The 22,931-nt window shown below is 42.2% G+C and overlaps 2 protein-coding genes across 2 annotated transcripts in view; one reads left to right on the top strand and one right to left on the bottom strand.

Moving 5' to 3' along the window:
- nr3c2 (nuclear receptor subfamily 3, group C, member 2) overlaps positions 1–7,721 on the top strand; it is a 156,829-nt gene extending 149,108 nt beyond the window's left edge. Inside the window, exons 7-9 of the mRNA XM_007904029.2 lie at positions 878–1,008; positions 3,892–4,049; positions 6,636–7,721. Of these exons, the coding sequence (XP_007902220.1) occupies positions 878–1,008; positions 3,892–4,049; positions 6,636–6,791 (445 nt within the window). The 3' untranslated portion in view covers positions 6,792–7,721. The remainder of the gene's footprint in view (positions 1–877; positions 1,009–3,891; positions 4,050–6,635) is intronic.
- A 1,104-nt stretch (positions 7,722–8,825) lies between these two features.
- The window catches only part of arhgap10 (Rho GTPase activating protein 10), a 100,348-nt gene continuing 86,242 nt past the window's right edge, over positions 8,826–22,931 (bottom strand). The window contains exons 21-23 of the mRNA XM_042338315.1: positions 18,892–19,002; positions 14,856–14,947; positions 8,826–9,300 (exon numbers count right to left, since the gene is read on the bottom strand). Coding sequence (XP_042194249.1) covers positions 9,206–9,300; positions 14,856–14,947; positions 18,892–19,002 — 298 coding nt within the window. The 3' untranslated portion in view covers positions 8,826–9,205. The remainder of the gene's footprint in view (positions 9,301–14,855; positions 14,948–18,891; positions 19,003–22,931) is intronic.

Raw genomic sequence — 22,931 nt, 5'->3', positions numbered from 1 at the left:
GGTATGAAGGGATTTGAAAACAAGTGAGAGGATCACTCATTTGAAATCTATCCATTCAGTAATTGGGAGCCAGTGGAGCCTGGAGCAAGCACTGGTGTGAAAGGGGTGCAGAGTTTTGTGCGGATAAAATTGATGTGTAATATTAGTGGTAGCGGTACTACATATTCTGTGGTACCAAATTGATATGAAAGCCACCTGCAGATTCTGGCATAAGGAACGCACAGATTACAAAGATATCATGTCCGACAGTACAGGACAATGAAATTCTCTGCATCAATAAATAAATAATCCTTGTATTTGATATAGAGCCTCATCATATCGTTGAAAGGTCTCAAAGCACTGAACCAGATTTTATTGTAGAGTTGAGTGACTGTGTAATATTGTCACAGCCAATTTGCGCACAGCCATGCCCCAGAAAGTAACTAATCGCATTTATTATAGCGCCTTTCATGTTGGTGAGACATCCCAAGGCTCCAGGCAGTAAAGCCATGAAGTGAATGACCAATTTTATCAGGGGGAGTGTTTGCCAGGACCCCAGGAGAAACTCCTCTCTCTTTTCAAATAACATGCCCTTGGGTTTAATAATTCATCCGAAATACGGCATCTCCACCAAGGCAGAACTCCGCAACACTGCAATTAGAGTGTCAGCCTAGGCTATGAGCTAGCTCAAAGTCCCGAATTTCAAGGCATATAATAGTAACTGCAAAGTATAGTTAAGCTGATCTGAACACATGATTATCTGATCTTCACTCGCAGTCTATTGTGGTTCTTTGAATGAAAAGGTCTTCTATTTGCATGTAATACAGTTCCCGTTGACCAGACAATGTGATGAAATGCAGTTGACGTCAATGTAATCTTTAACTTTGTTTTTAAACAGGCAGCGGATGCAGAAGTCAGCCATGTACGAGTTATGTCAAGGGATGCAAAGGATCGGCTTAGAATTTGTGCGCCTGCAACTGACCTACGAAGAGTTCCTGTGCATGAAATCCATTCTACTGCTTGGCACAAGTAGGCACTTCCACATCTAATAAATCTCTAAATAGATGCCATTCCTTTGATTGAAGAAATTACATTAGAATGTGTTTTAAAACCCTCCCTCCCGCACCACCCACCCAACTTCTGAATAATGATAGTGCCCAAACCTGGCTGAAACGACCCAGGCATGTAACACTGCCAAGTTAGGTTCCTGCTTAGTGGGCATCATTTCAACTCTCCAAACATGGCCTTTCTGAGCTTATTCAAAGGACCCTGGTCTGAGTCAGTCTTAAGTACAGGCAGTAAGTAACCAGTGATTAAACCAGAATGGCTGCTTTCCATGCTGTCAAACTAAAAGGGGGATTTTGCTTTAGGTCCAGTTGCATATGATGCATGACCTAATAACTGATTTTGATGAGTTCATATCAGAAATATCTGCACAGACAAGTTTAGGGTTTATTTTTAACCTTTTGTATGCTGTAGTATTGGAGTTGAAATTTATGGTATTCGCTGGTAAGAAACAGCTGTGATAATAAAGTAGACTTCCGTTTTGAGACACAAAACTGCAAAATAAATCCTGGAAACGTGCAGTCCTGGAGATTGGTAAAAGCCCGGTTTTGCTTTCTGGCCTTTTTGTCTGATTTTTCAGGTCATTTTTTGGATGAGAAAGAGCCCTAAAGTAAAACTCTGACAGTAAAAGCAAATCAGCCTTTGGCCACTTTCCAAATGGCGAGACTTGTCGCTGATTTTTGACCTACCTTGACCAGGAATCACCTGACTTCAGTCACAAATCAGAAGGCAAGGCTAACACAGCAGCTTCCGTTTCTAAATTCAAGCCTATTGTGGGTCAATGGTTCAAATGTAAATCATTTAAAAAATACTGGGGAATCAAGGGCACTTTTCAATAAAAGAGAAACCAACAATACTCGGAAGTATTGTTACACAGTGTTAGTTTTGCAAAATGGCCAAAAGTCCAATGGTTGGTTGACATTCTGTTTACCACTGCAACATCAGTCCAGACTGAAGAGTTTACCTATGTAGCAATGCTCAGCGATTGCAGTTTTGATGCCAACTGCAGGATATTTAATGAAAACTACATCAGACCCTTCAACAACAACTTGCATTTATATAGCACCCTTCACATGGATTAGGGTCTCAGAGAGCATAACAGTGTTGTAGTTTGATATCAGGCCACAATAACAAAGCTGTGAAGATTTCAGACCACCAGTCGTGCATCAAATTTTCCATTGCTTTGAATTCTTGAATTCAGTATCAGAGAGGCACAATTCTTTTGTTGCGTAAAGGATCTTACCTGATTTATAACAGAGTATGGGTGCGCACTACTGAGGTCATTAATTTTACTGATCAACAACAACTTGTATTTATATAGTGTACTTTGCGCAGGTAATGCCTCGGAGCACATCACAGCAGGAAAGAGAGGGGAGGTAATCAAAGGTCAAAGAGGAAAACCTTCAGGTGTGATTTTAAGAAGGGCAAAGAGGAGGCAAGAAGGAGGGATTGAGGCAGGGAACACCAGAGATTTGGAGCATAGTTGGCCAGCTACATTTCATCTCTAAGATTCCTGATAGCAAATATATTTTGATTTCTTTATGAATTAGAGCAATTTCAAACCTGCATACCTGAAGGTTATTTTACTGAAAAGTCTTCCACGGTATTAAAAATAGTGGTCGGTGTACAAACAATATCTGAACTCTCTTCAGAATGCAGATGAGCTATTGCAAGTATTGTAACAACAGTTCTCAGACACTAAACAATCAGAGAATAATTTAAGTGCCTTGCGATGTCCTCCCAATGTGAAAGGCACTATATAAATGTAAATTTCTACTGCATTAAATTGTAAATTTAGGCAACACACATCTCCAACATATATAATCTTAAAATAGAGCTAAGCCAAGTAAACGTGAATTCAGAAAAGATTTCACACAGAGTTGTGAGAATGTGCTATGAACTGTCTCCAAATGCGATAGATGCAGAGGCATAGCGGGGAGAAAAAAGTAATGTAGTAATATGGAAATAAATGGTATGAAAATGATAAAGAGCTACCATCAATTTAAATAGCAGAACAAGCTGAATGAGCTAAAAGGCTTAGTCCTGTCCCTATGTTTTTTTATCAGAGAATTGAAAAGCAGCTTATTTAGCTTTAATTCTACTCCCACGAGAAAGTTTATCTCAATTTATAAAAACGAGGCACAGCAAACATGATATCACAGACATCGCACAGTTGGTTGTGAATTTGTGCCAATCACAGAAGAGCTGGCTGAAGGTTGTCACAAATTTTGAGCTCCCTTCCCCAAGCTTTCCACTTCACCAAGCTTTCCAACACACTTCATGTGGAATGAATCATGTATCTATCACATTTGCATTTCTTTTGATGGACGTCTCTTTGCTGTATCAGACAGTAAACCACAAACCTGGAAGGTTTTCTGACTGCTGCGTTTCACCATTCAGTACCTTTTCAATAAAGGTAGATTTTATAAATAACTACGAAATGTTGTCAGAATAGCTGAAGACTTCTAACATACTCAAAGTGAATGGGGCTGTGCAAGAACCCAGAAAGTTCACAATTTCATTATTTCCTGCTACTTGTGAACAGCATCAGGATGCGGAAGCTGCTCACAAGCCTTTTTGTATACACAGTGTAGCGCTATTGTTTTAGACAGTATATCTGAGGGCCTGGATGCAAATGCCCCTCGCTGCTCTTAACCAGTGAGAATACTTGAACTTATTCCAGTACAGAATATTTAAACCCAATGCACACCTTCTAGTCCATTGTTGTCTGAAGGCAGCGGATGATTGGCTTTGGTGGGAATTAAATAGAGTTAATCTTTATATTAGAAAAAAGGGTTTGTCCATATGCTCACTAACAGAAACATTCCTTTGTCTTGTGCTACACAGTCCCGAAAGACGGCTTGAACAGTCTGGCTAATTTTGAGGAGATGAGGGCAAATTACATTAAGGAGCTGAGGAGAATCATAGCAAGAAACGAAAATAACTCTGGGCAAAACTGGCAACGGTTTTATCAGCTGACCAAAATCCTTGACTGTATGCACGAGGTAAGTATCAGATATAGCATTTCACTGTTTTTGTAGTCAGATTTTTGAGGACATTTTGCTCGCTCTCTCAGCTTGCCACCTAGAGCAGTCGCTGTAGAGACTCCAAGTCACACACAGAGACTCCTGCAGATAACTGAAGTGAGTCATACCACCCCGAGACTTCAATACGATCTGCCCTAAAAATTATAATCCTTTATTTCGATATAGCGTCTTTGAAACAATTCAAAGTGCTTTACTGGAAAGTATAGTGACTGTGTGACAAATACAACAACATTTACTTTGACTGTAAAGTTTAAATGCTTGGAGGTGATGTTTCTCTGTTTCTCCACCACAACCTGCTATTCCTAAGATCGATTGTATTGTTAAATTATTAAAGTGATTTGGAGCAGGGCATTTATACAGCATTTATATTTTTTATTATAAAGTGACATTGGCCGGAGGATAAGGAGAGCTCTGTGCCTGTACTCATTTGCCGATGGAACCAATCTGCACTAAAACCTGATAAGACTCTTGATGTTATGAAGTGCGACGAGCTCTTTGATAACATTACAGATCACCTGAGCTAATTTTAGCTGTCGTACAAATCCTATTAAATCGCAGCCAAAGCATCGATTTCAGTTCCTGAAATCATCTCCCAAAGTAGTGTTGGGAGGAGGCCTTAGACTAGATCAATGTATTTTAAACCTGATTTATCCCAAGCTTCAAGGTTCAAAAATAAACATTGATTCTATTCTACTGGGCGATTACAGACATAGTCAGATCGCATTATAATGTGAAGTTTGGGCCAATATACCAACCAAAAGCGGTCTGATTGTAAAAGGGTGCTTTTTAAAAGCAATACCCAATTTGTTATTACATTTTTTTAAAAAAACATAATAATTGAGCTATTGACTAGATAAATAATAATAAATAAAATCCTTGTATTTCATATGGTGCCTTATCAATTTGTTGAGATGTCTCAAAGCACTTTACAGGATATACTGTAGAGTGGATTGACTATTTTGTGGGTGAAACGCGGCACTGGAATGTCCCCCTAACAGCTACAAAGTGAGTGACCAATTTTATTTGAGAGATTTGTTGGCCAGGACACCGGGAGAAACTCCCTTCTCTTTTAGACTATGTGATTCCAAGTCCTAATGTAGAGGTTGAACCCATAACCTTCTGACTCAGAAACGAGAGCACTACCACTGAGTGAGGCTGACACACATCCAATAATCTATATCTATTAAAGTTGTGATGTCAGTCCCAAAGGCACTTAACAATGAAATTAGACTACAAACCAATAGTTGGGTGTTCACTCAACTGCTATGTGGATGAAATAATGGATTCCTGCAGTGTATTGGTTAGAGCATTCGTCTTACAAGTGAGAAGACCTGGGTTCAATCCCTGGGCAGGGCAAAACATTAGGCAAATTTCCTTATCCACACTCCTAGAAGTAGAAATCTGGTATACATCGAGGGAAGATTTTTAAGGGATTTTTACCTCCCAGAAAGCATCCACCAATCAACTAATAACCAGGTTCCTACTTTCTGCTAAGTAAACAGAGGCATGGAGTCCTCTATATGTAGCTCAGTGGTTAGAGTACTCACCTTGCAAGTAAGAGGACTTGGGTTCAATTCCCGAGGATGGCGAAATGCTGGGCAACTTTTCTTATTCCACACACCTCTGTTTACGTAGCAGTATGTAGGAACCCGAGCAGGTAAGCAGGGGGATAATAGGTCGGAGAGGTAGGAGGGAGCAAGGCCTTGTAGGTGAGGATGAGGATTTTGAATTCGATCCTCTGGGGGATGGGGAGCCAGTGGAGGCGAGCAAGGGTGGGAGTGGGCTATAGGAGAAGAGCAAGGTCACTCCACAAAGACCTCAATAGATCTCAAAATTTGGTATTTAAGTCAACCAGAGCTCTGGGAATCCTGGCAAAGTTCAGATGTTGTCACCCCCATTAACACTGATTTTACCTATGTTCACCTAAAATACCTGCATTATTTTGGTGACAAGCAGTTCGTTTTAAAAAAAATTTCCTTAGAGTTTGATTTATTTATTAAAAAAACTGATTTAAATCTGTGGATCAGGATGGTGTCCTGGAATGGAACATGTGCACACTGATTTGTGAATTCAGTGGTGAGAATGCGTGAGATAATAATATATGCATTTGCAGCACTCCAAGACGCTGTTCTGAGTGAAGGGCGCTATATAAATGCAAGCTGTTGTTATTGTATTCTGTGACGCTGTAATGCCTTTTGCATATGTTTACGTTTATCTAATGTAAGGTATGCCATGGTGTGCAGATGATCAGAATGCAAGTTTTGTCATTATGTGTGAGGCCACACAACACATTTATTCTGAGGTTCTGAAGCAGAAACTGGCAATTTAGTTTCGCCCACTGCCCACGCACCCCACTAACCCCCCACCCTGCCCACAAGAACTGTAGATAGATCTCGTAAATTGCTACACTTTAGTATCTCAGAAGGCTATTATTGTTCTAAAATTTTATTGTCCAGTGCCTCAAGCACTTGATTTCCAGTCTGGACACATCGATTGTGCTGAGTGGAAATACCATTTCTAACCTCAGTCGGTTTTGTATTTCAGCTTGCTGGTGGGTTACTGCAGTTCTGTTTCTACACGTTTATGGAGTCCAAGGCACTGAATATTGAGTTTCCAGACATGCTTGTGGAGATCATCAACGACCAGTTGCCAGAAGTCACAACAGGAATGACCAAATCCCTTTATTTTCACAAGAAGTGATCGTCTTAAAGAAGAACTTTGCCTTAAACTTTCCTCACCTGTTTTGCTGGCTTTACAAATTATTTTCGCAGGCTTGTTGTCCTGTATGTTGCTACACACTAAAGAAAGCTTAATGAAGGACCTGAACTGATGCAACATGAAACTTGTGTAAATGAGATGAAAAGGGATATAATCAATGGTTTAAAGGAGGAGTGGGAAAAGTATTTTTTGAAAGAGATATATTTTGGCAGGAAAATTGTAATAGTCTTTTTTTTAAAAAAAAGTAATTTTTTTGTAAAGTGAAATGTTTCTGCATGCATAAAAGATCTGACGTTTACAGTGTATTTAAGAAAGGGAAAGCTGTGCCTTTTAGTATCATATCTAATTTAACCATTTTACAGCATCTGCTGTAAAAAAAACAGATTTACCAGCTGAATTATATTAAATATTTCCCTATTTTGTAATCATTTTCATGTTAAATGATTTTTCCCTCTTGCCCATTACTGGTGACTTTTGCTTTGTAACAACATTGCTTTTCACTACACTGTTGCGGTGCTTTTTGGGTTCCATCTTTGTTTGTCCTGTGCAGTAGGAAATAGAGAACTAACTAACTGCTGGATAAAATGCATAAACAACTGCTTACGGCTTACTTTTCTTACAACTTTCCGAACAACTATTCTGAGTAGAAAGGTCAAACCACAACCCATGAACCCAAGGTCCCTTCCAATCTTTTTAGAGATGTCCGTACTATTTTCTGTGCTTTGCTGTAAAGTTCTGTATATTACGCTGTTGGGAGTCCTGATGTAGCACTTTTCGGTAATGCATACACTGTACTTATCCAAATGATATGCAGAATTATAAAATAGTTCTAAATAAGTTGATTTATATTTCCATGGAAGCACTTAAGCATCTACATTTGTGTTGGCAAAGAATATTAAAAAATATGATTCAGTTACTAGTTCTGTTTTCTGTTATTATATGGTTGCTCAGCAAGCCAACTCAAGTCAGTTAATAATAATAATATTAATCCTTCCATTTGATATAGTGCTTTTCACGTCTTCTAGATGTCTCAAAGCGCTTCACAGAATATGCTGTAAAATGAATTGACTGTGTATTTGTGGGCAAAACGCAGCAGCTAATTGCGCACAGCAGTGTCCCACAAACAGTCATGGATTGAAAATGACCAAGTTATTATTATTTTGTTTTGGAGGGATTATTATTAGGCGTGTGGAGTAAGGAAACTTGCCCAAGGTTTCGCCCTGACCTGCCTGGAATTGAACCCAGGTGTCTCGCTTGCAAGGCGAGTGCTCTAACCACTGAGCTACAGGACTCCACATTATAATCAGAGGTCCGTAAAGGTAAGACTTAAACATCTCTCCCAGTCTCACCAAGTGCTTAATCTTTTAGCAGCACTGTGAAACATGGATTCTAGGATGGCTTCTGACACCTAAATTGCTCTACAAATGGACAAGTCGATCAGAACAACATCAGTTTTTTTCCAACTAAGATGCTCTTCCTAGAAGAATGACGCAACAGCAAAGAGGTTCCCAACCAATACTAACATAACAACAACAGCAACAACAAAATTACATTTATAAAGCGCCTTTCACGTCGTAGAATGTCCCAAGGCGCTGAAACATAATGGGACAGTGGAGTGCATAGGAAAGTGTGGTCCCAGGTACGCCTTCTGACCCTCATTTGGTCCTTCATGTGGGAGTCAAGACACTGAGTCGGCAGGTTATTCAACTACCTCATCCTGTCCTCAGTAGTATCACACAAAGGCCACATTTGGAACCATAACCAACATTTACTCCTCCTCCCATAGATGGTCTGAGGCCAATTGAAGCCCCAACCATTAATAGTTCAAGGCTTCTCCAATTGCGCCATCGGGGGAGAACGGGAGACAGATGACTGTAACTTAAGTTCAAATGGTTTAAACCTACCAAATGAATTGGAATTGAAATTATCCAGCAAGAATGTTTTTGGGAGTAGTTCTTACAATGAAGTCACACATTAGCACGTTGATTTTATGAATAAAAACCTTGACAGAAACTTTATTTTCTGTTGCAGTTACAGAATAACATTTGTCTGATTGTGAAGGTTTTAGAACTGCGGTCACCAATGCAAGCATGAACCGTTATATTAGCGCAGTCCTCACAAGAAGCCTTTACACTAAACATTGCCCCCATTGTATATAGAATTATAATTTGCTCTAATATACAACAATATTGTGAACCATGAGACTGCTGTTACTAAAAACAGAATAGCATTGGCTTTTTATTATAAGACATAAAACAAAATGCTGGGTTGCTGATGGAAGGAAGCTCATGCTGGTCTCACACATGATGGTAAGGTCCACAAGAGAGAGGGGTTAGTGCCTGGAGCCTGTGAAGGATAGCCATGGATACCATGAATAGCGTTCAGTCCACAAATGCTCAGTGCTCCAGGAACTCAACGTAGTTTCGCGGAATAAGTCCCGTTTTGCCCTCAAGGGTTCCTTCAAGCCAACCAGGTTCTCGCGACACATGAACTGAGAGGGAACAAAAGAAAAACAAATGTAATTACTGAGCATCATTCAGTGCAGTCTGCAATTTATTACGTTTGACCACTTGTGTTACACTGGAGTCAGCTCAGCTCTCCTCTTGGTGTTATCCCCCAGACGAAAGAGTTCAAAATTCTTGTCCTCGTCTTCAAAGCCCTCAACGGCCTTGCTCCTTCCTACCTCTATGACCTGCTAATGCTATATCAGCCTGTCCATTCCCTTCACTCAGCGAGCTCCATACTCCATCCATCCTGACCTACAATCGGCAGTCAAGCCTTCAAACTCTCTACCCCCACCCTTTGGAACTCCATCCCTCCCTTTGGAACTCCATCCCGCAGTCCCTTCACCTCGCTCCCTCCATTGCCTCCTTCAAGGCACATCTCAAGACCCTCCTCTTCAACTCTGCCTTTGGCCACCCTCCAACCCTCCCCCCACACCTCCCAATCTCCTGCTCAGGTCGAAATCCCTGACTGTGCAGGACCTTGGGTAGTCTTCCCAACATGGAAGGCGCACAGCTATTTCTTACATTTTTTAGCTGACGGCAGGAAGAAGATTCAAGATCGTTAGGATAAGGGTCTTAAATCTGAGGTGAAACGCTTAAGTGATTTTCTGACCTTCAGTGAGAGGCAAGTCTGAGGATGCAAATGTTCTAAACAAGCTGCACTGAACAGTAGTAATTTCTGAAAGTTAACAATTTCCATCCGAACGGTAGCAAGGAAGAACACAATAAGAGTGATCATCAAACAACCAAACGCAAGAATACCTGGAACAAGTAGAAGTAAACAAGGCTAGGCTGCTCAGCATGATCACTTGCAAAGTGTAACCCCTCCCACCCCACTCACCCCAATCCCCAACCAAATGATACGCCAACATCCACAATTTAATCTACTTTCTTAAAAGTCGTTATCAAATTGGCTTCCACCACCCTTTCAGGCAATGCATTCCAGATCCAAACAACTCGTGTGAAATAATTTCTCCTCACCTCTCCTCTGTTTCTTTCAACAACTATTTCAAATCGGTGTCCTCAGTTTACCGACCCGCACACCTGTGGAAATAGTTCCTCCTTGTTCACCCTATCGAATCCCCTCATAATTTGGAAAATTTCGATTAAATGTCTTCTTAACATTCTCTGCTCCAAGGAGAATAATCCTAGCTTCTCCAGCCTCTCCTGATAACTGAAGTCCCTCATTCCCGGTACCATCCTGGTAAATCTCCTTTGCACCCTCTCCAATGCCTTGACATCCTTCCTAAAGTGTGGTGCCCATACCTGAACTGAACAGTACTCTGGCTGAGGCCTAACCAGGGTTTTATAGAAGTTTTATATAACTTCCTGACTTTTGTATTTTATGCCCCCATTTATGAAGCCGAGTGTCCCATATGATTTTTTCTACCTGTCCTGCCACCTTCAAAGATTTACTTATATGAACCCTCAGGTCTCTCTGTTCCTTCACCCCCTTTAAGATTCTACCATCAGTTTATATTGCCTTTCCTCATTCTTCCTCCCAAAATTCATCACTTTGCATTTCCCCACACTAAACTTCATCTGCCACCCTTCTTCCCATTTTACCAGTCTGTCTATGTCCATTTGCAATCTGCTACTATCCTCCTTACTGCCTTTCCTAGCTTGGTATCATCTGCAAACTTTGAAATTGTACTCCTTATACCCAAATCCAAGTCATTTAAATAGATCAAAAACAGCAGTGGTCCCAATACCGACCCCTGGGGGGACACCACTGCACACCTCCCTCCAGTCAGAAAAAAACCATTCACCACCATTCTCTGCTTTCTGTCTCCCAGCCAGTTCTGTATCCCAGCCACTGTCCCTTTAATACTGTGGGCTTCTATTTTGCTTACAAGTCTCTTATGTGGCACTTTATCAAACGCCTTTTGAAAATCCATATAAACTACATCAACTACACTACCTTCATCCACCTTCTCTGTTACTTCATCAAAAAACTCTATCAACTTTGTTAGACATGATTTGCCTTTAACAAATCCGTGTTGGTTGTCCTTCATTAACCCATATTTTTCTAAGTGAAAATTTATTTTGACTTTTGACTATTTATTTTGACCCGGATTATAGTCTCTAGAAGTTTCTCCACTACTGACGTTAGGCTGACTAGCCTGTAGTTCCTGGGTTTATCCTTCTGTCCCTTTTTGTACAGGGGAGTAACATTTGCAACCCTTCAGCCCTCTGGCATCGAAAGATTGTGGCCAGAGCCTCCGTTATTTACACCCTTACTTCCCTCAGTAACCTAGGATGCATCCCGTCTGGACCGGGTGACTTATCTACCTTGAGCATCTACCTTTAGTATCTCCTCTCAGTTTATTCATATCTGATCCAATTTCTCCAATACTGTGGCATTGGCTGCATCCTCTTCTTTTGTGAAGACAGATGCAAAATACTCATTCAGTACGTCAGCCTCCACAAGAAGATTTCCTCTTTGGTCCCTAATTGGACCCACCCTACCTTTGACTAACCTTTTATTCTTTATATGCTTATAAAATACCTTAGGGTTCCCTTTTAGGTTACCCACTAATTTTTTTTTCATACAATCACTTTGCCCCTCTTATTTTGCTTTTCAGTTCTCCTCTATACTACCTATATTCTATTTGATTATCTTCTGTATTTTGGACCTGACATGTATCATAAGCCTCCTTTTCTGTTTTATTTTAATCCCAATTTCCTTATTCATCCAGGAAGGTTTAGATGCCCCATTTTTCCCCTTTGTGGGAATGTATTTGCTGGCCCCGAACTATCTCCTCCTTGAAGGCTTCTTATTGTTCATTAGCTGTTTTACCTGCCAATCTTCCTTTCCAGTCCACCTTGGCTAGGTCCCTTTTTAACTCACTGAAATTAACCCTCTTCCAGTTGAGTATCTTCACCTTTGATTGCTCCTTGTCCGCATAAGTTCTCAAAACCTAATTGATGCTGTGATCACTCTTGTCGAGATGCTCTCCTACTGAAACCTGCTCCACTTGCCTCACTTCATTCCCCAGAACTAGATCCAGCACTGCTTCCTTCCTCGTCGGGCTGGAAACATACTGATCCAGAAAGTTATCCTGCAAACATTTCAGGAATCCTTCCCCCTCCTTGCCCATTACACTATTATTTTGCCAGTCTATGTTTGGAATAATTGAAGTCCCCCATTATCACTAGTCTATTGGTTTTGCATTTTTCTGAAATCTGCTTGCAGATTTGCTCGTCTATCCCCTTCCCACTATTTGGTGGTCTATAGTATACACCTAACATAGTAACAGCTACTTTTCTGCTCCTTAACTCTTTCCAAATAGATTCTGTTTTTGGATCCTCTAGCACATCGTTCCTTTCCAGGGCTGTAACCGTGTCTTTAATCAATATTGCCACCACCCCATTTGTTTTTTCCTTCTCTATCCCTCCTGAATACATTGTAGCCAGGAATATTCAGCTCCCATTCCTGTCCTTGTTTGCGCCAGGTCTCTGTTATTGCCACTACATCATAACCCTCTATGGCAACTTGAGCCTGCAGCTCACCAAAATTACTTGTCACACTCTGTGCATTTACGCACACGTACTCCAAGACCGACTTAGTCTGTTCTGCATGTCTTCACCATCTAATCCCTCCTTTTTCTGGATTACTCCTGATTACATTGCTATTCGTCTCTCCCAGCCCTCTGTGTAACTTGTTTGTTCTCTCTAATGCGACATCCTGCTTCCCTTCCCCCTCAAGATTAGTTTAAACCCTTCTCCACAGCACTAATTAACCTCTCTGCAAGGACATTAGTCCCAGGCCTGTTCAGGTGTAACCCATCCACCTTGTACAGGTCCCAACTGCCTCAGAACTGGTCCCAATGATCCAGGAACCTGAAGCCCTCCTTTCTGCACCATTTCTCCAGCCATGCATTCATGTGTTTGATCCTGCTGTTTTGATACTCACTTGCACGAGGAACTGGGAGTAATCCAGAGATCACGACCTTTGAGGTTCTACTCTTTAGCCTTTTCCCTAGCTTCTGACACTCTCCCTGTAGGATCTGAGCCCTTTTTTTCCCTATGTCATGAAATGTAGTGACATCAGCCTCTGCTCGAGCTCAGAAACTCTGAGCTCAAGCTTGAGCAGATGTGTCTGTACAGGGTACACAAAGCATCCTGGAGTTCCCACATGGCACACATTGTGCATGCAACTGGTCTCAGCTGCCTTGCCATATTCCCAGACTTGTTTCCTATTATTTTAATATAAATATTATATATTTTATAATTCTTCTTTCCCCCTCTGCACCAAATTCCCACTCTCACCAAATTCCTTAACAGAATTCTCATTCTGTTCCACCTCACTCAGTACCCTCCTCATGCTGCTGGGCTCTCTGCTCAAGTCTTAGATCTGCCTCCTGGTCTGGGTGGTGTGCATACATGTTGGAAATATGCTGTTATTGTGAGATGATTTTGCTCCACAGGTCACGGCTTGCATTGGGTTTCTGTGGCAGATCTTACTGTGGAGAAGTACAAATCCATTCTAGATCTTACACCGACTGGAGAAACACATCTCCACTCCGGTCTTACAATTACCTACTGGGAGTTGTGCATGTGAAGCAGCCCAGGTTGTGATTCAGCTGCTCTCAAGTCCCTTCCCGTACTACGCAGAGTGTGGGACCAACCAAGCATTCTCCAAGTCAGGCACGCCAGCCCCTCCCTCCCTCCCCACTGCTGCTAAAGCCCCTCAGAATTCAAATCTTCCTTTTCACATTCAGTAACACCATCTGTTGGATTGAATTCTTTCCGCATATTGGAAATCCAATCGGCCTGTGCCCGATTAGGATAGCAGCAGCACGTGGTTATTTGAAGCAATCTTTCGTATTTCGTCGTCGAGACAGGGTCACATGTAGCGTAGATTCAGTCAGTTTTCAACAGTCCTCCACATAAAGCAATCTTAACGTCTTTCTAAAGAGTCATCCCCATTGTTTTCCTGAAATGGTGAGCTTTAATCTAGTTCCCATTGAGGAATGGATAGGCTCGTCCTGAACTCCATTTGCTCTCATCCAATCCGACTGAAAACCAACTTTTTCTTTAAAAAAAACAAAAGGCAGTGTGTAGTTGAACTGTTTGACTGATGAAAAACTGTCAGCCTGAAATCTTTCATTTTCTTTTTGAGAAATAGAGTTACATTTAACCGTAGCACATTTGCCCCCTCCCCCCGAAGTGCCCACATATAGCAAACACAGGGGCCAAGTGTCAACCAGGAGAGAAATTAAAATGTTTTCCTTTATACATGGCAGCTAGAAATAAAGAACCCCGTGTCTCCGGTTTCCTGAGTAAAACCTAGATAAAAACTTGGCTCTTGATATGCAGCAGCCTCTGCAGTCAAAGTGCTGAGGCCTGGACAATGACAGCCTGAAAATAGAAGCTCACAACTTAATCCATTACTTCCACCAGTGGAACTTCATTCCTCCAGTTTTGATGTGCAATTGGAAAATCTCAGCAGCAATGCACTGAACAAACCCTCTATTTATCTGAACCCACACATCTGGTCACAGTCATTTAAATTTTTTATAAAAAAACACACACTCACCATTTTCAAATATTGCTCCCACTCGGAAAGATAACTCGGAATTGTGTTCCGCTTCGCACGAGTAAACGGCCTTGGCTTTCCTGTTTGTGACCCTGTGAAATTAATATGATCATTGGGTCAGCAAAGAAAGTTCTAGCACAGCAGAGACAATAACATTGGGAGTGTGTTCGCTGCAAGAACCCCACTGACTTCACAAGGGCTACGGTCTGACCATAACCAATTGCTGACATATTCCAAGTGAAGCGAGAAAGCTGTACTTAAATCGGAGCATTTTTTAAACCATTTATTGAAAGGAATTTTATCATTGCTATTGCCAGTAAAGGTTAGGTAACTGATCTAATTTTTCAGAGAGCAAACAAGATGTGCAAGGAGCCATGGGACTTAGCAATACACAGCTCTGGAGTTGGTCAGCCAGCTGTACTTTCCTCCTGCACACATTTTGTTTTGTTTAGATTTCGGAAAAACCTTTTACTTGTGTCAGTACATCATATCTGCAAACCATGTGGTGATATCCACTACAGATATTTAAAAGATCGCTTTCTGATGCTTGTATTTGATACACCTCCCCATCATAATAATAATAATAATAATCCTTGCATTTTGATATAGCGCTTTTCACGTCGGGAGGACATCCCAAAGCGCTTCACAGAGTAGACTGTAAATTGAATTGACTGTATATTTGTGGGCGAATGCGGCAGCTAATTGCGCACAGCAATGTCCCACAAACAGTCGTAGATTGAAAATGACCAATTTATTATTGGTTTTGGTTTTGGAGGGATTATTATTAGGCTCTGTGTGGAGTAAGGAAACTTGCCCAAGGTTTCGCCCTGCCTGGATTGAACTCAGGTCTCTCGCTTGCAAAGCGAGTGGTCTAACCACTGAGCTACAGGACTCCGTCCTGTATGTCAGAATGTCTCAAAGCATCGGATGCAATAGCTGTCTTGACTTCTTGTGATGCAGTTATGTAGACAAACCAAGCAACTATTCTGCGGTGGTAAACAGCAATGAGATGAATGACCAAAAGTTAATTGGATGAGAAAGGAATATTGGGCAGGCATAGAAAGTTTACAAACAAAGGAGGTTGTTTGGCTCATTGTGTCTGCACTGCTGCTAACTCCCCCCTGGAGCTCCATACTCTAATTCCATTGCTCTGCTCTATTCCTTTACCAAGCAATAACTTCCCTCAACTACTTACCCACTTCACTTTCAAATGTTGTTATGGACTTGGCTTCAAAAGTCAATTGTGGGTAAAGTATTTCACCATTCGACTACTCATGGTGCAAAGGAAAATGTTTACATCCTGAGAAAGAACTCTACTCCTCTTCATCAATCCTGTGGGATCCTCAGTGTCCACCTAAACCAGGTAAGTTTAGGTGCAGCAAAAAGCCTCCCTGTACTCTGCCCCCAACAATGCAACTTAAGCCAACTTGACCTCAAAAAGCGGCCCTGATGTTCCTGGTGACAGCTGTAGCCTGAGTGAGATTTCATAGTTATTGCAAATACAGATTCCACTCCTTGACCCTCACCCACTACGACTGGATTCTAACCCCAGGTCCCGATGACACTAAGTGCCCACCTAATTACTCAGTCTCCACACACACTGACAGAAATTTCCCAACATAAAAATGACGTGTGGAAAATATTGTTGGTAAACCATTGTTTGCAAGCAGGAACCTGCAAAATTAGCATTTTTCAATACAGTGTCTTTCGCTTCAGGAGGATGGTTCAAAGAGTTCTTAAACCTCGACAATGATTTTACACAGAAAGTAGGGATGGATGTCTACCGTTAAACAAGGGAGAAATGAACCAGCCCCAACATTACTCCACAAAGGGAATCCTGTCTCACCTGCCAACATGAGAGTGACTACTTTTGGAAGCCAAGCAAAGAGGGGTTAAAATACATGATCCAAGCAAGATTTACCTTGCAGCTGACCTAAAAGCAAGCAGAGGTGAGAAAGCAGCCCACCTGCCTACACTTTCAGACAGAAGTGGCCACCGGCTAGGAGGGAAACTAAGAATGTAGGACACACAGATCCAAACAAGCTAAAAATAACAGCAAAGCAGCCCAGCAGCCTGCCTGCCTGCACCAGACATGTGGTCCACAATGTTAATGTTGACATCTGGACAAACTGCCATCATTCACGCTTGAGCAGAAGTTAGTGCAGTTGAAAACTTGGTAAATAGACTCAATTTTACAAAACACGGTTTTATGAACTCTCTTTCATCCACTGACACACTGTCTCACACTCACATATGCACCACACACACACACATACAGGTGGCAGGTGAGTCAGTCGCGCATGTGGCCGCTCAATCAGTTAATCACAAACACAGTTGCACTTGCACCCTCAGTCAGTCTCACACACACAGATAGAATGAGTTGGTCACACACGTGCACACACACACACACATACAGTCAGTCATTCACGCACACAGTCAGTCGCACGCACACGCACAGGGATTTCTGTAAATGGAGATACAATATAGAATTTGAAAATCTTTGTACAACAGATCATGTAACTGTTTTGTATGCAAATCAATCTGAACCAGTTTTTACTTCTAACAGCCTACATCTTAGAGGCCAGTCAAAGTCACAAACAACATCCTCTCCATTTGTGACTGAGGCGCCCTGTCCTCCTCAATCTCTCTGCTGTTTTAACATTGTCAACCACTCCATCCAGACCACCTCTCTCCTCCCTGTACATCTCCATTGCTCTGCGCTTTCTCAGTTTCATTCCTACTTGTCCCAGAGTCTTTCCTTTGACTTATCTAGTGGTCTGTCCTCCTGTCCCGCATTGTCGGGTTTCCCAGGGCTCTGTCCTCAGTCTCCACACGCTCTCCTTTGGTAGGCCTGGGCCACTTCCAGATTTATACAGATGACAATGAAATTTACTTTACTCCCCATTCTCGACTCCAGGTACACTGTTGCTCTGTCTGTCCAACTCAGAATCAATAACACTGAGGCTGTACAGCTTGGCTCCCACAGGTGTTGTCTCACCTCAGGCACTATCTGTATCACTCCCCGCTTGAGAGCTGACTCCATCTTTGTAAGTGCCTTGCTCACTCCAGCTCACGGAGCCTATGCAGAACCCATGGTATTTTCTTTGATGCTCAACTCTCCTTCAAACCCCTCCGCCCATATCAATAACAGGCAAGCTTTCAGCAACTTTGCCCCCTCTGTCTTGCCCTCTGCTTCTCTTCTTCCAAAATCTGCCTAAAGACATCTCTTTTTGACTGTGCTCTGTCCCCACTCCACCCGTTTCTTTCCAGCTTGAGATCCCAATCAATCTTTGTAAGCGCTTTGAGACAATCTCCCCATGTGAAAGTCACTCGATAAGTGAAAACTTTTTTTTGTTGGCGGTGGTCTAGGTAATGTTTTGACATTGGGTTCTTCCCGCTACAAAATACTTAGTAAATCTTGTGAAGCACTTTGAGGCACACTCCTCATGTGAAAGGTGTTGTATCAAATGCAAGGATTATTATAACTACATTAATAGAATGTCTGAGACATAGTTAAGGTCTATTTCGTTCCTCTTAACATTATTGGCAGGCAGACTGAAATATTAAGCAACATTTAGGTAGGCACAGAGCTGTGATGGTGCAGTACCACTCTAGCATTTTCTAGTAAGAAAACTGGGCAAAACATTTCAGTGAAATAAGACAATAATCTCACTCCACAACTGTTTGTGGGACACTGCTGTATGCAATTGGCTGCTGGGTTTCGCTCACAAAAATGTAGGTGAAACGCAGTCAATCCGCTTTACCTTGTCCATCATGTTATTTCTCCTCTCCCCTGGTTGTCTCAATGCCACCTTGGACACAATGAGCAACGTGCTGCTGTTGGTATCTAAACAGTGAATCACTCTGAGATTAGACAAATACATCTATCTCACTGGTAACTCTCAAACCAGCTAAAGGAGGGTCAAGCAGTCCTTTTTTGTCACCAAATCTCAGTAACAACGATTCACGACTAACTCTTTTACCAAACTCAATCAACTGTTGTGTAAACTAAGTGGTTGCCCACAGTCTCACATACCCGTCCAGAGGTTTGTTTTCAGTGGGGGGTGGGAAGGTGAACGTTGGTGAACAGGGTGAGCTTGGAGAAGTTGGTGAGGAGTTGAGCCAAGAAACCATGGATATCGCCGAACTGTGGACAAAACAAAAAGAAGTTTCATTACAGCATGTCAGTGATATTTATAGGAACTTCCAAACACGTCAACATTCAAATGAGTTTTGGATCCATAGAATTTAACAGTGTAGTTTTTCCAAACCAGATAATGACCATTTTGTTTAATAGACGTGAGGGTAATTGGAACAGCAGGAAGAAAAACACACTGTAACTTTAGAAAGAGAAACACACTTTTCAGGAACATGAGTCAGTGAAATACCAAAACAGTAGCAAACAGAGAAATCTTCCAGAGCTTGGAGATGTACAATAATCTTCCAGACAATTCATCATGGAAATTGGGAAATAAAACCTCCAAAATGATTTAATATCTCTGACAGGTGATAATGGCACAAGCCACTGAATTAAAAATTCAACCAACTCACACACAGAGTCACATGGACAGAGACTATGATGAACAGAAACATACAACAATAGCAATGATAGTGCTGCAGAAGGAAAAGTGGATCTGTATACCATTTTGTGATAGATGGTTAAATGCAGTCAGCAGTCGGGAATCTAAACTGCAGCCTTTGCTCGGCTGAAGCTAACTGTGGTTTATGATGGTGGCTATTTCTCAGCTGAGAAAACCTGAAAAGTCCAACAAAAAGTTGGGCAGCAAGAGGTTACACCGTGTTTACTTTCTCATCACATTAAGCTGCAAAATGACCTTTGCCAAACTTCAAGATTCTGTTCTTTTCCAACAGTAAAATAATAATTTGGTCATTCAACCCACAACTGTTTGTGGGACACTGCTATGCACAACTGACTACCACATTTTGCCCACAAAATTACAGTCAATTCACTTTACAGCATATTCTGCTCTTTGAGGTGACTTGATAAGGCGCTATATCAAATGCAAGGATGATGATGATTATTATTAAGTCAGATAATTTTTGCTGGATTGCATTTAGAGAGATAACTACCAGATTGTAAATGGCTCATTTTAAACTCCAGTATTATCTTTAGTTTGCAAATTGTGCTGGGGCACCCTATATTCCTTCTGTACATTAATGATCTGGATTCTCAGACATCCTCAACCTCACCCAGTTCATGTTCTCTCTCTCCACCTTACAGTGTTTCCTGTACTGCCGGGCAACTAATCCATTGAAAACAACATTATAGAAAATTGATCTGTAAGGGAAGAAGTGATGAGGTTCCATGGTTAATAATCCACTTTAATTGAGTGTGAAGTATGTAATCTTTAGTACAACAGTAAGAATTACTCAAGCATATCGACTAAATTAATTTGTACAAAGGTCAGACACCCGACACCTTAGCCAAACTTCTGTTTGTAAGGGGGAGGGGGGTGGGGCAGGAAGAAATCATAGTCTGTGCTTATCTTTCAGAATATTTAGCTTTCTTTCAAACAATAATAAATTACATGTGTACAGCACCTCTCACGTCAGGAGGATGACCCAAGGCGCTGGACAGTCAAGGATTTGCACCCGAGCTGATGGTTGGGATCAGGAGGGGTAGGGGTAGGAGAATGACCGAAGGCGCGGTCAAAGAGGAGGGTTTTGTGATGGGCCTTGAAGGAGGTGAGGTTTAGGGACTGTGGGATGGAATTCCAGAGGGTGGGGGCAGAGAGGCTGAAGGCCTGACTTTTGATGGTGACGTGGGCAGGTGGGGTGACATAGAACAGACCAGAGCTCGCTGAGCAGAGCGAGCGGACAGGTCTGTATGGAGTCAGGAGGTCACAGAGGTAGGGAAGAGCATGGCTGTGGAGGGCTTTGAAGTCGAGGACGAGAATTTTGAACTCGATACTCTGGGGATGGGGAGCCAGCAGAACCTGGCGAGGGTGGGGTTGAACGGTTCACGGAACTCGATGTGGAGAGGACACCAGCTGCAGAGTTCGGGATAATCTGCAGTTTGTGAAGGGAAGAGTTGTGAAGACCGACAAGCTGGGAAGTAGCATAAACAAGCCTGGCGAGCCTTTCAAAGGCATACAATAAAGTATGGCAGTAGGAATTCAATTCACAAGTCGTTTAGTGTGTTATCGTGTTACAGAGAGGATCACCATCAGCTAAGCTCAGTGTTGAGGACCGCCACCACCCACAATCTTATTAGAGAGGTTTGGATGAAGAAGACCCTTTGGTTTTCCAGAATAACCACTCTACTGCCTTTCCATTACACCGTCAAGCCTTAACTGAGTCATCTCCTGGCCTCTACTACCCTCTCTGGTGTACTGTTTCAACTGTCAACTATCCTTTGTGCAAAAAAAGTATCAAGAGCGTGAGTTTATCTAACCGTTCCTCATCCATCATTCGAATGGAATGATAAAGTCAGGCTTGGAGTTAGGCTCTGTTACTGGTAAGCATCCTGAGGGGCTACCCTGCATGGAAGTGCATATAAGTGCAAGTTGTTGATGGTGTTTTGTCCTGTCTGGCTTTTCAGGTGGACGTTAAAGATCCCATGACACTATTCGAAAAGAGAAGGGAGTTTCTCCCAGTGGACAACAATCCCCCAAATAAAATTGGTCCCTTGTTACCTGGTTATTTGGGGGGCACTGCTGTGACTGCCACATTCACCTACAAAACAGTCACTCCATTTTGCAGTGAATCCTGTGAAGCGCTTTGAGACACCTTCCCAATGCGAGGGGCAACTGCAAGGATTTTTATTGTTATAGCTGTTCCATCCTACACTGGCGACCAGTGTCATTATTCTCCTCTGCACTGCCTCCAGGGCTTGAGCAGCCAGATGCCTCATGTTGCGGGGACCAGGACTTCGTGCAGCACTTTAAGTGCAGGTGGACTACAGCACCATAGATCTGGGGATCTGAAGCCAACTGACTTGATAATGCGCACAAATACTGTAGTCAACTAACATGCTTAGATCAATTGGATCTCTTTCAAGTCTTCCTCCCAGAGCAGTAAACACTATGCGCTCCACAGAGTTTATGTGCAGCCTCAATTTACTTCCTGTAACTTGAACTTGTGTATTGAACTTAATTTGCCATTGATCTGCATTCCCCGTTGAGTTCTCTTTGGCTGCCTCCTCGGGTTCCAGTTTTCTGTAACCAGATCAGGGCCATGTGCAAATGTATGCATGTTGCGTTGAGTCTGAAAATCCAGTTCATCAATGTAAACTAGGAACATGAGGGTCCCAGCACAGACCCCTGTGGCAATAGCTCACCCATTCAGATCCCATAGCTCCACTTCCAACTATCCTCTGCTTCCTTCCCTTTTAGACAGCTACTACAAATCCACATCTTAACTTTGAGATCCCATGACATTAGCTTGTAAAGGCCAAGTAGATGGATTGATTGACTGTATATTTTGGGGCAAATTTTTTTTATTTATACCTGGTAAGCGATCGGACAATCAACCAAAAACCGGGTTCCTACTTACTGCTAGTAACCGTGTGTACTAAGGAAACGTGCCTAGGGTTTCACCCTTCCCGAGAATCAAACCTGGGTTCTCTCGCTTGTGAGGAGAGCGTGCTAATCACTATGCTACAGGACTCCACATGGGTTTTTAATAGTAACACACTGCCTCAAATAGAAGCAGCTCCCCAGCAGCCTGAAGTTGCTGGGCTGGGTTTCTCTCCCAGCTTACTCCGTGGAGTGCAATCTACAGCCAAATGCAATCAATGCAGAAACTAACACAGGCAAGTGGTTTCAAAGTTGCAGAGAGCAACTTCACCTTTTGCTCCTGGAACTTACCCACTTCATGCGGAAGGCCTGTGAGGAGGACAGCAGTGTTGACCTGAAAATACAGGGCAGCTCAATCTGCCCCAAGACCAAGAAGATGACTTAGCAATAGCAGCAGCAGCCAGGGTCATGGTGTTCCCTTGGAGACAAAGTTGGTGATTTTTCATAAAAGCAGTCATCCTGAAGGATCTAGGCAACGTCCCAGGATTTTAGATGTTTATGTGCTATTCAAAGCGTGTGCATTGTTTTCCACGTACTC

This window comes from Callorhinchus milii, unplaced genomic scaffold (genome assembly GCF_018977255.1).
Source record: "Callorhinchus milii isolate IMCB2004 unplaced genomic scaffold, IMCB_Cmil_1.0 Scaffold1, whole genome shotgun sequence".
NCBI classification, from domain to species: domain Eukaryota; kingdom Metazoa; phylum Chordata; class Chondrichthyes; order Chimaeriformes; family Callorhinchidae; genus Callorhinchus; species Callorhinchus milii.
Note: the sequence above shows the minus strand (reverse complement) of the source record. Positions and strands in the feature narration are given on the sequence as shown.